The sequence below is a fragment of the Pteropus medius genome, unplaced genomic scaffold (genome assembly GCF_902729225.1).
Source record: "Pteropus medius unplaced genomic scaffold, Ma_sr-lr_union100, whole genome shotgun sequence".
NCBI lineage: Eukaryota > Metazoa > Chordata > Mammalia > Chiroptera > Pteropodidae > Pteropus > Pteropus medius.
The window spans coordinates 12,952,106-12,965,111 of NW_024349802.1; the positions used below are offsets into that span (position 1 = coordinate 12,952,106).

Consider the following 13,006-nt stretch of genomic DNA (forward strand, 5'->3'; position numbering starts at 1 on the left):
AGTGGTTATCTCTAAATACTGGAATTGGGAAACTTTTTCTGTTTTCTTCTTGATGTGTTTTTCAAATTGTGTGTAGTATTTATATGTTATTTTTATCATTAAAGGAATCTCCCCACCCCCTCCCCCAACCCCCTTTTAAATGAGAAAAGAATGCTTAGGCATCAAAGGTAACAGAGCTGCTGAACTAGAAAGGATGCTCTCTTTGAGAATGATTGAGGACTAAGAAATGGTGTTCTGCTCTGGGCTTCTTTTTGGTATATTACTTAAATGCATGTTTACCTTATGTTAAAATGTACAGCTGAGACTTATCAGATTTCGTTAACCAATGTCACCATAAAAAAATAAGTACATTTAAAAAATATTTTTAAAAAATTCGTGTTTCACGTTCTGAGAAAGTTGTGAAGCAATCATTAAAAACTGAGAAATAGAACCAATGAGGAAAAGTAAAGAGGTTTTGAATAATTGGTTCTGGACAAAAGTGGTCAAAAAACTTTAAGTCCTATTAACAGACAATGGCTTATATTTAGCACAGCTGCTTTCCATTTCCCCTGGAGAAAGCAACAAAAAGAAGACCAGTAGGAAGTATGGTGGAAGGATTGGAAATGGAAGCAAATGGTTAGCAGGCTCTCCGAAGGAGAATGTTTAATGCCATTTCCTAGAGATATTTAAAATAGTGTCCCGAGCAAACGCTGATGGTCTTTGCAGGTCTTTTTCTTACTGATTCTTAGATACCACGAAGCTTGCAGTTGTACTGGTTCAGCCTGTGCTTTCTCTCCAATTCATGGCAGCATGTACCCATTTTATGAATTTTACTTACAGATATTCAACACCGTGCCTGATGTGCCTCTCACCAATGCCCAGCTGCACCTGTCTCGGAAGAAGAGCAGTGATTCCAAGCCCCCGTCCTGCAGTGAGAGGCCCTTGACGCTCTTCCATGCCACGCAATCAACAGAGAAACGTGAGTCCCACTGCTCAGGCCAGCCAGGCCCTCAAGGGACATCCCGTGCCGCCTCCCAGTCGCTCAGGGGGCACACCTCCCCCTTCTCTGTGGGCTGCCACCTTTTGTGTCCTTGAGGACTGTGTAGCATTGTGCCCTCTTAGGTACCATGGCTGTGTAACCCTGATAGGACAGGAAGCAGTACTGCTGAGAATGAAAGCCCGGGGCCACTCGCTGTTCAGGATTCCCTCTCCAGATCTCCCGTGGGCAGACAGCTGAGTGCTCTCCCTCCCACACAGTAAGAGCTCAGCTCAGACATGCTTCTTCCGGCCCTCTTTTGTTCGTAGCTTCCATAGAACTAGTTTCCTTGCCTTTTCTCAGTTTGTAATTAGATGCTTATTAATGCGAGTCACATGTCCCACTAGAATGTGACTCTGTGAGGGCAGGACTTTGTTTTGCTCGTCTTTCTACTACTCCCCCTCTCACAGGGTCTGGTATGGAGTGGACACTTCATAAATATGTGAAATTAACTAATGAATTAATTACAAAATAATACTGTCCTTGTTCCAAATAGCAGTGTAATTAAATCTTTTTTCATCTCAGAATTTCTGAGATCTTTGCAGTGATCAGGTTACTGCATCCTAAAATATCCAGTCTCGTTTAACATTTGTAATGAGAGTTGAGTATCATAGGATAGGAGTCGAGGGCTCCAGTTCAGCCTCAAGTCCATCAGACCTGGGTTCCTATGCTGGCAGCAGCACATGGGCAAGCAAGCCTTTCACCTTCTCTCAGCCTCAGTTTGCTTATCTATGAAGTAGAGATAATACCTCATAGGGAAGTTGTGATGATTAAATAAAGTTATGCATTGAAGCCTCAGGCACAAAGCCTAGACATGGCAAGGGCTGACAGCTGAGAGCTGCTGCTATTATTATTAGTTGTTTAATCACACACAGATACCAAGGTTGGTCCATTTAGGCAGCTGACATTTACATGATGTCTGCCAGGGATGGGAGCATAATATGAGTATGTGTTTAAGGAGCTCACAACTGAGTAAGGGAGGCAGACAAGTGAATAGACAGGTAATGGTAATGCGTGACTGCTCTTGTGGAGCTATGTACCTTCAGAGAGGCAGTAGAACACACTGGTTGAAAGGCACACTGGCACCTGATGTCCCAGGTGAGAGTTCTGCCTCTGCTGCTCACTGGCTTTGTGCGATGGGGAAGGTTCTCAAACACCTCAGGGCTTCAGCTTCCTCTTCTGGAGAATAGGGATGATAACAGTTATTACCTCACAGGGTTGTTGTGTGATTGAAGCACTTCAAATGGAAACTGGGGCTGAGTAAGTGCTCAGTAAATGCTGGGGGTGGTGATAGCATTATTATTATTACCAGTATTACTACTACTACTACTACTACTACTACTACTACTACTACTACTACTGCCGCCATTATTACTACCACTGCTGACCTCCATGATGTACAGTAAAGTCACAAAGCAAAATAATGACCCACTCTGCCTTGAAGAGAAGAGATTCCTTATCAGGATTGGCATCTTTTTCTTTCTGTTACAGAAAAATAATTTTTAGCCCCTTGCATTTTAAAAGTAATGGCTTTCCTTATCATAACTCCTGAAAAGAAATCTTGCCCACCCCCAGAATATTACACATTTAAATATATTGCAGTGTCTCATAATGGTGTTTTTAGAGCCATTAGGGTGTTTTAGATATTTTGCATTTATGAGTAAAGCTACTGTTATGATCTTTGTAGCTAATCTGTTTATATTCATAATCATTTCCTAAAGATAAATTCCTGGAAGGATTTCTTGATCAACGGATATGCACAATTTTAGGGCTTTGACTCTGTATCGGGATTGGCTTCCCTTTGAATGATGACCTGTCTTCCTCTTGAATATCTGACTTGGGTCGCTCTCACTGCGGTCTCCACCTGGCCTTGGCCCCTCTGCATGTTCCAGGGAACGCTTGGGACAGGCCTGGCCTCCCCCACATCTGCCATGAACAAGACATCGAGCTACGGGGTGATATGCTTCTCAGGTTTCCAGGAGATCCATGGTCACCTAATGTTTTGTACTAAGTGTGTACAGTGCAGATGGGGACAGATCAGACAGTACTGGTAAATTCTTATAAGCTTAAAATAGTGCTGAGTTTGTGATTAGACTGCAGCAGAAGCAGCTTTGGAACAGGTCTAAAAGCATATTCTGGGAGCATGTAAGAAAGAAGATGGAGATTAGGAGAAAATCAATTAGATCTTTGCCCAAGATTAATTTTATCTCACAGGCAGAGGATGAAAGTTAAGGACGTGTGAAAGCAGACCTGCCTAAGCTGCAGAACAAGCTGCTGTGTCCCTGTCTGGATGGAAGAGTGGAAGGACTGGAAGAGGGAAGCAATATCTCTTTCCTCTGAATGTTAGTAAAGGCTCCCTGGAAACAGGACTAAAATCTCCACAAGCTCAGATATTTGTGGGATGCTTAGCTTCCCCCGCTTTCTCAGAGAACAAGTATTTCAATAGAAACAGTCTCATTGAAAAGCATATAGATGTATGTATATACATGTACTTTTATGATCTGTTTTGGAACCGCTTTTTTACTGGGAAACTGGAATGATAGCAGGGCTGCCTTGGAAAGCAACATGGAAGGAGTGGGTGTGTTGATGCTGTGAGGAAGACTGGGTCAGGAGCTGTCGCCCCCCCATAGATTGTAATCTAGCCACCCATCAATATTAGATGAGTAGGACAGTGCATGGTAAAGTTTTCACACACCTAATCCTTCCTTTTTTCTAGTCTGTGGACAAAGATAAAAGACTACATTATTAAGCACTTGCTGAGTTTATTCTTTAGAATTAAAGTGTAGGTAAAGACACTGCAGGTAATTTGTGTGTGTGATGGGGAGAGTTGGAATTGTATTTCCATAATAACGATGTGTATTCCATAATGTATAATAGTAATTGTATATTCTGTAATAGTGATTTTTCAGTTTTTCAGTTCGAGGCCTCTTTCTATACCTAGCTCAGTATTTCCCAAACTTGAATCATCTGCATAAACCTTCATTTACTCTTTGGGCCACAGCCACATAACTTATGCACTGTTGTTTGTTTAATACATTTTTTAAATCAATTTAAAGCAATTTACTTTTATACATGGCCTATTCCTACTCAGTAAAACCTCTAAAAACATGAGTTTGATGGTGTAATGGTAATATTTTTTAATATACATTAGAATAAATAAGTAACCATTAAGATAAAGAATATTCATCTACATCCAACCTTAGAATCTTCTTGCGTTGTGCCTATGGAGTGTGTACCACAGTTCTGAAGTCCACAGACCATGCTCTGAATTTTTGACTGACTCAGATCCCTCTTCTTAACATAAATATACAAACTCAAGTTTCTTTTGTCTACTCGACTAGAATTGGTTTCACATATTGTCAGTTGGTCATTTATATTGCTGAGTACACTGACTGTTCGTCTATCAATTTCATGCTCTGCATTTTTGGCTCGTCATGACACCTGTCCAGGTTTGATGTGACCTTATCTTTCTTCAGGTTCTTATCACAGAGAAACTATCTCGTTAGAGGGATTGTGCTTGCATGGGCATGTACATGCACATGCACGTGCACGCACACACACACACACACACACACACACACAAGTACATTCACACATACCTCTCTCTACCTTCAAATGGGGCATGTGATATTTTTCAGAACCTCATTGTCTCTCACGTCTGTATACCTGATCTCTTTTAAGTTTAATTATGCTTTTTCTATTCATCGATGTACTTGCAGTTTAATTTTCTCTGTATTTCATTGGTCAGCTCTCTTCATACATAGTTTAGATAGTTAATGGACCTGAAACTCCAAGGGTAGCTCACTTGGGTGCTTCCATTTGAGAGGTTCCCATTGTTCATCGTCAGCATATGCTTTGCTCTCACCTCTCTGCAGAGCCCCCACTCTGTACAGAAGTTGGAACCCATTCTTTTCTCTTAGAGGGGAGTCTGTGCCAATACTCTTGGCCTCAGATTGCCAGTTGGCCTGGAGAGGAAGCTCTTGAGAGTCACCTTGCAAGTTCCTGGGCTCGGTTCTCTGTCTTTGCATCTGCTCTTCAGGCTCATGGAAGTAACTGACATGTTACTCGATGTTCATAGATGTGTGTATTATTTTCCAGGAGTTTTTCCTTCTGTGTAGGTAGACCAGTTATGTGCCCAGGCACCTGTCTAAGACTCCTCTTCCACTTTAATCTGTGGGTAGCAGTGGAGTCTTCTCTAAGTGTCTTTTTCCTTTTTCCCTAAAAATAAAACTGTCTTTGAGCTGGCAGCGATCTCTTCCCAGAATGAAGTGCTGGATTCTTTCTCATGCTCTGTGCAGAGACTTCAGTTACAAGGCAGCATGTGGCTCCTCCTCATAGACAGTCAGCATGTGGTAGAAGTGGGGCTAGGAATGAAATGGGAGTAGTCTCTGAAATTAAAACTTTTTGGAAAAGAACAAAGGAAATGACGGGGAAATGTAGGATTTAGAAAACATCTTAGTAGCAAATGCAAATCATTTGGAAACCACTGAATATTCTAGTGAGAAAAAGACTAGATATCCGAGTTGTCTGTAGCTGGTCAAGGAACATTTTCTGAAAGGGGGAAATTTGAGAATGATGCTGAAGGAAATGAAAGTCATAGTCTGATTCAAAGGACAGAAGGGTAGACTGTGATGCTCAACAGAAGGAGCATAGCAAGGGTCTTTCTGTAAGTAGCAGAGGGTAGCTCTCGTCTCCAGAACTGAGGAGAGGACTGTGAAAACACATGTTCCAAAATGAACTTGGAAACCATTTTCCCTTAGAAATTGACTTTTTTGTTTATATGTGTAATATATATATATATGGCTACATATTTTATCAAGCGGTTTCTTGTGCTAGGTTCTGTGCATAGCAGCATCTCATTTAATCTTTACAGTGAGATGACACAGGTACTGTCTCTATTTTACACTGGGAAGAAAATAACATTTATGTTAAATAATGTGCTCAGAGTCACACAGCAACAGAGCAGTAGATTTGAACTCAGTCATTCTGACCTCAAAGCTACACTATTAACCAGTCGTTTTTTTCCTTTCCGATTTTAATTTATGGGATCTTTCTAGAGGAAACATGGTTCTGCGTGTCTTTGTGACCTAGCCTGCAAACCCAACCCAATTTTTGAGGGAAAATGGTTTCCAGTTCCATTTCTGAAACTCAAGTTTAAACTTTATTTCATTAAGTTAGGGATCTGCTTGTAAAGTCTGGTGTGGAAGGATAAATGGATGCATTAGATTAAAACCTTGAGACTAAGCTAGATTAGAACTTCATTTAATAAAAACAATGAAAGTAAAATTATTATAGGTCAGTTAACATGCCAGGCAGCCTGCTCTGCCCATTTTGATCTCATCCTCACAATTGATAATCACTGAATAAGGTAGGTTCTCACTGTCGACATTTATCTAAAGATAAATGAAGGCTCTAGAAGTTAGGCAGTCACATAACTGAAAATGGCAGAGGAATAATGTGAACCCGGGTGGTTTCCCTTGCCCAAGCCATGTTGTCTCCAAAAGGGTGCCTCTGTCAGTTCTTGAGCCACAAAAGTGAAAACCTTGCTAGACTGTTACAGAAGCAATAAAGCCATTGCTCCCAGCTGCCAGCACTGCCATGGGTCAGTTGAACCATATTGAATGGGTTCTTCAGTGTGTGTAGTGGAAGGCAGCAGACACCCCACAGCTGTCCCTGCAGATCCAGCACCAGCTATGCAGGTTTTCAATTGTACTGCCAAATGAATGGTAGCAAAAGAGATTTCTGTTTAATCTCTAAGTTTCCACACAGATACCTCATACAACAGAAATTGGACTGATATATCTAGGTGAAAGGTGCTAACACACAAGCTATACTTTTTCTGGACAACTGTAGAAAGCAGAGCCAGAAGGACTGGGATTTGGGGCAGCCTGGAGTGGTGGTTGAAAGCAGGAGCTCTGCAGTTTGACTGTATTGTTCTGATACCGTCTCAGTTACCTACCAGCTCTGAGACCTGAAGTATATTACTCAGCTTTTCTGAACCTCCATTTTTCTCATCTGTAAAATCAATCACTAGTAAAAACTTTCCTGGAGGGTAATTACCATAATTAAGTGAACCAGTGCATGTACAGTACTTGACACTGGGCCTAGAATATAGTAAGCACCTAATAAACATTGGCTACAATTTTGATGATTATCATCAGGTTATAGCTTTACCTTACATTTGATTGGGAAAGTATTCCCCCTCTGTAGCCTGCAGGTTCCCAAGGAGAGGGCCATATGTGAGGGTAATGCAGAATTGCCCTGGCCTCAGCAAGAGCCCGTTTGATGCTTGAGTGCAAATACATCAGCAGCCTGGGATGAGTTGTACAGTGTTGATGTGATGGGGGTGGGAATGGATTCTTGGGCTTTGTTTTACAAGGATCATGTTAACTAGCTGCTGGGATTATAGCTCTGATTGATTCTTTTAGTTCAGTTAATTCATCCTGGACCCTCTCCCAGACAGGCCCAGTGAGAGGTTGAGAATTTAGCTCATATACTTCTCATGTGCTTCTTCCTTGTTAAAAAATAACTGGGAATTCATACTATTCAAAGGCTTACATAATGCCTCTCTCTGAGCGTGCAGAGCTGCAGTATATGCCTTTTCTCAGGTTGCCTCTGCAGATCCTGGGTGCTCTGGACACACCTGTTTGTCTTGGCAGATGACATGTTTATCCACATGGATTCCTATTGTCACACGGACTGTAAGGGATAACGTGGCTCTCGGCTTAATTATGTGTGGTTACCGTGTGTGACTGAAAACTGCATAGTTGATGTGGCCATTAAAAAACAATGCAGTGGAAAACTAATGGCAGGAAGAAAGTTCAAGATAGATCATTAAATGAAAAAAAAAGCATATTATAGGCTCATATCTCTGATATTATCACTAATGAACAATGGAGATAGAACAGCATTAGGTATAATGTTATCCCATTTTGTTAAAAGGAAAAATACACACACACACACACACACACACACACACACACACACACACGTATTTCTGTGCATAGAAAACTGACCAGATGTTTACACGCCACAATACATATGATATTTGTATGCTTTTCTGTACTTTCTAAATTGAAGAAGAATGCATACTTATTATATATCGACTAATTTTTACATTATTAAAAACAAAGCCCCTTAATTGTACATTTCATTTACTCTCTCAAACCCATTTTGCAATGAGTCATGGGATAAAAATAAGTAAATATATAATTGTCTTCTTTCTAATGAATAATAATATAAGCAGTCTATATGTGGATGCCCTCAGATATCAGGGTACCATAGATTAAAGGGGAGAGTTCTTAACTCAAAAGTTCTCAAGTAGAGAAGAGGGCTATTGTCGGTAGTAGAGTGTCCATTTAACTCTCATCATTCAGCTCCCTATTCAGCCATTAATTCGAGGCTCACTCGTACGCTGTGGTTTTTAGAATGCTATTTCAAGGCTGGGCGTCCCTATCGTGCCTCCATGTCTCATTCCTGAGAATCGGTTCAATTCTAGGCCAGCCACAATAACTTCCCCATTCTCTCATTAAATTCAGTTTTATTGGCATTCTTTCCCTTTGCAAAGAAAAGGGTTATTATGAACGTCTTGAGGAGAGGATAAGTCAGTTCACACAGGACCAAAATCAGTGGTAGTTTTGCTGAAGACAATCTGCCACAAGTTGTAATATCACGTGTTGTGTCCTATGGTCAAAACAACGGATTGACCTGATTTTTCATTTATCGACTCACTGTTTAGCTCATCACAGCCCAAACTTCTTTTTAAGATTATTTTTTAAAACATTGCCCAAACTGTTTTCATATGCTCCAACACATTGCCCAAACTGCTTTTTAAGATTATTTTTATCATAGCGACTGAGGCTGAGTCAGCCTGAAATCAGACTACCTCAGATTTTAGCGTGGCTTGGCACTCCACTATTATCAGGAGCAAAAGCTACAGGGGGAAAAAAATTGCTTCAGAAAGTCTGATTCCAAGCTTCCCGTGTATTTGGGTGTTTCCCAGAGATGGTAAACTCAGAAATTGCTGTGCACTCATCATTTATTATTGCAAAATTCATTAAGCTGCCACCCTATTATTATCCTATCTTGTCAAGATGATACATTACAGACTTCATTGCAAAACTCTTAACAAGCAGGAGAAAGTACACCTCTCTCTCCCCAGCAGCACAGGAAAGCCTCTGGGTATTTTGCTTTTGCCTTAATATTTTTTTGCATAAAGCTCTGGGTCTTTACAGAACTTCTGTCTGTCTGGCAGCTCCCTTTTCTCCCTGTTTGATTAAGTGGAGAGAGAGTTCCCTCCTTTGGGCTCTATGAGGCATCATGAGTTGCCGTTAAAGAAAAGCCATCGTCCCTCTTCTTTTTGACAGCTAGTCTCAGACATTGTGGAAAGATGACAATATTAGCCTGAATTCTGACAGATAGTCCATGTGTGGTGGGAAACCTCTGCCAAAGTGACATCGAAGATCTATGTTTCATATTTATTATTTAGCTTTGTGTATTCAGTGGGCCAGGCGTGTCCATGCCTGCCGAGACGTGTGAATTTGGCTTGGCCCTGCATGTGCGTTCCTGGCCTCGTCTCTGGGTTCTTCGATAAACAGAGACCCTGCCTCTTCCATGTGGTGGGGTTGTCACTAGAGTGAGCGGGAGAGTCACTTGGTAAATATGGAAAATGAAGTAGCTTAGCTCCCGGATTTCCATGGCAACCCCCAGAACAAGTACAATATCACCAAAATTATTCTGTGGCTTTCTTTTTTTAGTTGCAGTGATTTGGTTGCATGCTCATGTTTTTCCGCTCCTGATTTGTACAAAAAACACTGCCCACTGTTACCAAGACTTGGATTTCAAGGACATTAGTGTTCCCTGTCTGAAGTACCTGAAAAATTCAGTCACACAAAACTGCCTCTTTTGTGCTAGCCGAACACATTTTGATTGTTTATCGTTGCCTTATATTTATTATTTACCTTATAACCATACATGGAGCTTTAGTAGACGCTATGCATGGACAAGGCACTAGGAACGTATGAGTTGATGCTGACCTCGCAGGTCACTGTAATGGATGCTTGATGTATTCTGTGTGGGCAGACATGACCCAGCCCTTGAGGGTCACGTCCACATCCAGTTTGTGCCTCCTTGTAGAACATATGTTCGTGAAAGCATCCAATGCATTACTCATACATGTTTACAATTGTTCAGGAATTGATTTTATCATTTTCTTGTTTCTGGGCTCTTGTTTTCTGTGACTAATATAAAGAGAGATTCTTGTTGACAAACATGCTTGAGGAAGGCAAGCATTTTCACTGACTTCCACCAGTTTAGGAATACTCAGTTGTGGGCATTCTTCTCTTTTGGTCATTTAAATGGTTCTCTATGATCTTGTTGATTTGACTAATAACTGGTTGTTGTTCTTTTTCAGTCCACTACTCTATAATTTTTTTTCTTCAGCGGTGTAATTGCCATCAGTCCTTCTTATACCTTCTGATCAGAATGTCAGAACTGGTTTGAATCATCAGTGGCTCAAAGAAGGCCAGCTCTCTCAAATTTGAATGATTTTGTTAATTTTATTTTTTTTTTTTAAAAGTCACTTAGGCTGCCTGTTCTCATTATGTTTTTCTGTCAGGAGTAAGGTCTCATTTGCCCACTTGACAAAATCCCTCCTGTTTTGAGTGACATTACTGAATCATTTTCTCTTTATTTCTTAATTCATTCCAGATGCTGTAGAATTGATCTCTATAGTCTACCACAACCGCTAAAACATTTGTTTTTCTGTTGATTTTATTCTTTTCCCCTTCTCTGGAATAATTCTCACCTACCTGTTCATTCTTAGTAAGGATTGTTAGCATTTCAGCTTAGAAGTCTATCCAGCTAGAAGTTCTCAGTCTCATTATCTGAGGTCTTATGTCAAATAAAACTGTAATGGTCTTGTAGTCAGTGAGTGCCAGGTTTCTAGTTTTCCTTGTCATATGGCCCATCAAGGGAGACCAGTAAATAGTCTGCCTTTTAGGACACATATTTGGCTATCTTGGCCGCAAAACTAAAATCTCGTTATTAATTGTTTTTGCTCTTCTTGCACAATCAACTCCTTTCCCTTTCCCTGACCTTTTGCTTTTGTTGTCGTTTTGTTTTGTTATAGGTTGTGCGATATGTGAAAGGTTCTAGATATCTAAATATGATTCAAAACAGAACCTCAAAAAGAATTTACTTCTTAAAAAAGGAATTCTAATGTCTGCCAGTAAATGAAATACTAGAAACCTTAAGCTCAATTTGAGTGTAGACACCTGTTTTATTCTATTGATTTTTCTAGTCCAGGCGGGGCAAGTTCTCATTTTCTACCCCGTCCTTATTCTTTTGTAGGTTTATTTCCAACAAATATCATGTTCCATATACTATAGCCTTCCCTGTTTGTTAGCTCATGGAGAATACCAGTCTATAAAATTATAATAGTAGTTATATTCTTAAAATTTTTACCTAAGTCCGGTTTTTAGAATTAAATCTTTTTATGAGCATAGGATTCTGATGAAATATTTTATAAAGCAAAGCATCTTTATACAATTTTTTCAGTTGTGATTTCAAAGTTTTATCTGTCACGTATCCAATCTTAAGTTGCTCATAGTCTACTGAGGAAGGTAAACATATGAATAAATACATATTCAAGTTAATAAATACACTAGTTTGTATCTGAATAAAATACCAAGGAATTAGTCTAGGGGTCTGTTAACTGTCTGGGAACCCTGTTTGGTACTCAGTAGGTGCTCAATAAATATTCATTGAATAAATGAAGTTGAAGAAAGTTTCATCTCAGATATTCTCTTTTTTTAATGGCTAGGAAGGCAGAGAAAATAAGTCCTGATAATATTTTAGAAAAACTAATAATACTTTTAGCAAGGTGTTGTTTTTAATTTATAGACGCATAACCCTCTCATGGACAACTAAATGTAATCACAAGAGAAGTATGAGCTACTCTTCTGTTTCTCCATTCAGGGAATTATGTCATGCAAACTTAGCCTTGAACTGGAGTTAATAAAACTATTCGTCTCTCCTCCTGTATAAAGTTGAGAAGTGTCATCTTTGTTTCCTTTTTTTATATGGTGGTCTTGGGCTCCTCATAGTCTTGCAGGAATCTTAATAGGAGTATTTTGTGCAAAGGAAAATATTACTTATACTGATTCATACTGATAAGTGGCATAGCTATTCCCTCAATGATCCCTTAGTTATGTAATTTTAGAGTTGTTTTTCTTCCCAGTAGCAAGTTCCCATTTGCAGGCCCTATTAGTCTGCCTACATCTTGGCTCAATGTCACTCTTTTGGTTTCTCTTTCTTTGTTGTTGTTTCTGTTTGGAATTTAAGCTCTTGAAATATGAATAGTTCTAAATCTCAGGAATCAATGTAATAATCTCCTTTTTTCAAAATCTACTTAGAGTTCAGGAATCTCTCAATAGTCTCATGGGGGTTTTACCTCTTCTACAGGGCTTTAAATATGGCTTTGAAAATTTGCCAAGATATTAGAAGTTATTGGTGTGTGTGTATGTGTGCGCGTGTGCATGTGTTTAATGCGAAAATTACTCTAACATCCTTTCGAAAGCATTATATATTTTTACACAGGACTAGTGCAAAGGGAAGAATATTTTTTATCATGACATCGCTCTTTTTATTGCCTAAAGATACCAGAGTTCAAATGTTAACCTCTAAACGACCATGTCAATGAGCCTAGTCTGTCTTTTTAGGGATATGGTATACCCCTGGCTCATTTCAAAAAGGTCCAGCGAGGATTATTAACCCAGTTATGATATTTTTTGATATGTGAATTGATTGCTCAAAATGTTAGTTGATTTCGATATGGTATATCTGTAATGAATGTGGGACAAGAAGGACATTCTAAGTCTTTAATATTTTGCTACAGCAGTGGTGCCTGTGCCATTTAGCTAAATCATCCCAAAAATGTTTTCTTCAGTGGATGGTTCCAAGTTTTTAAAGATGGGAAGAAACAGAAAGTTC

General features: G+C 39.7%; 1 protein-coding gene across 4 annotated transcripts in view; it reads left to right on the forward strand.

Moving 5' to 3' along the window:
- Positions 1–13,006, forward strand: part of ARHGAP26 (Rho GTPase activating protein 26) — a 381,779-nt gene that overhangs the window by 297,012 nt on the left and 71,761 nt on the right. For all 4 annotated transcript variants that reach the window (XM_039836423.1, XM_039836425.1, XM_039836426.1 and 1 more), the window contains exon 19: positions 820–958. In XM_039836423.1, coding sequence (XP_039692357.1) covers positions 820–958 — 139 coding nt within the window. The remainder of the gene's footprint in view (positions 1–819; positions 959–13,006) is intronic.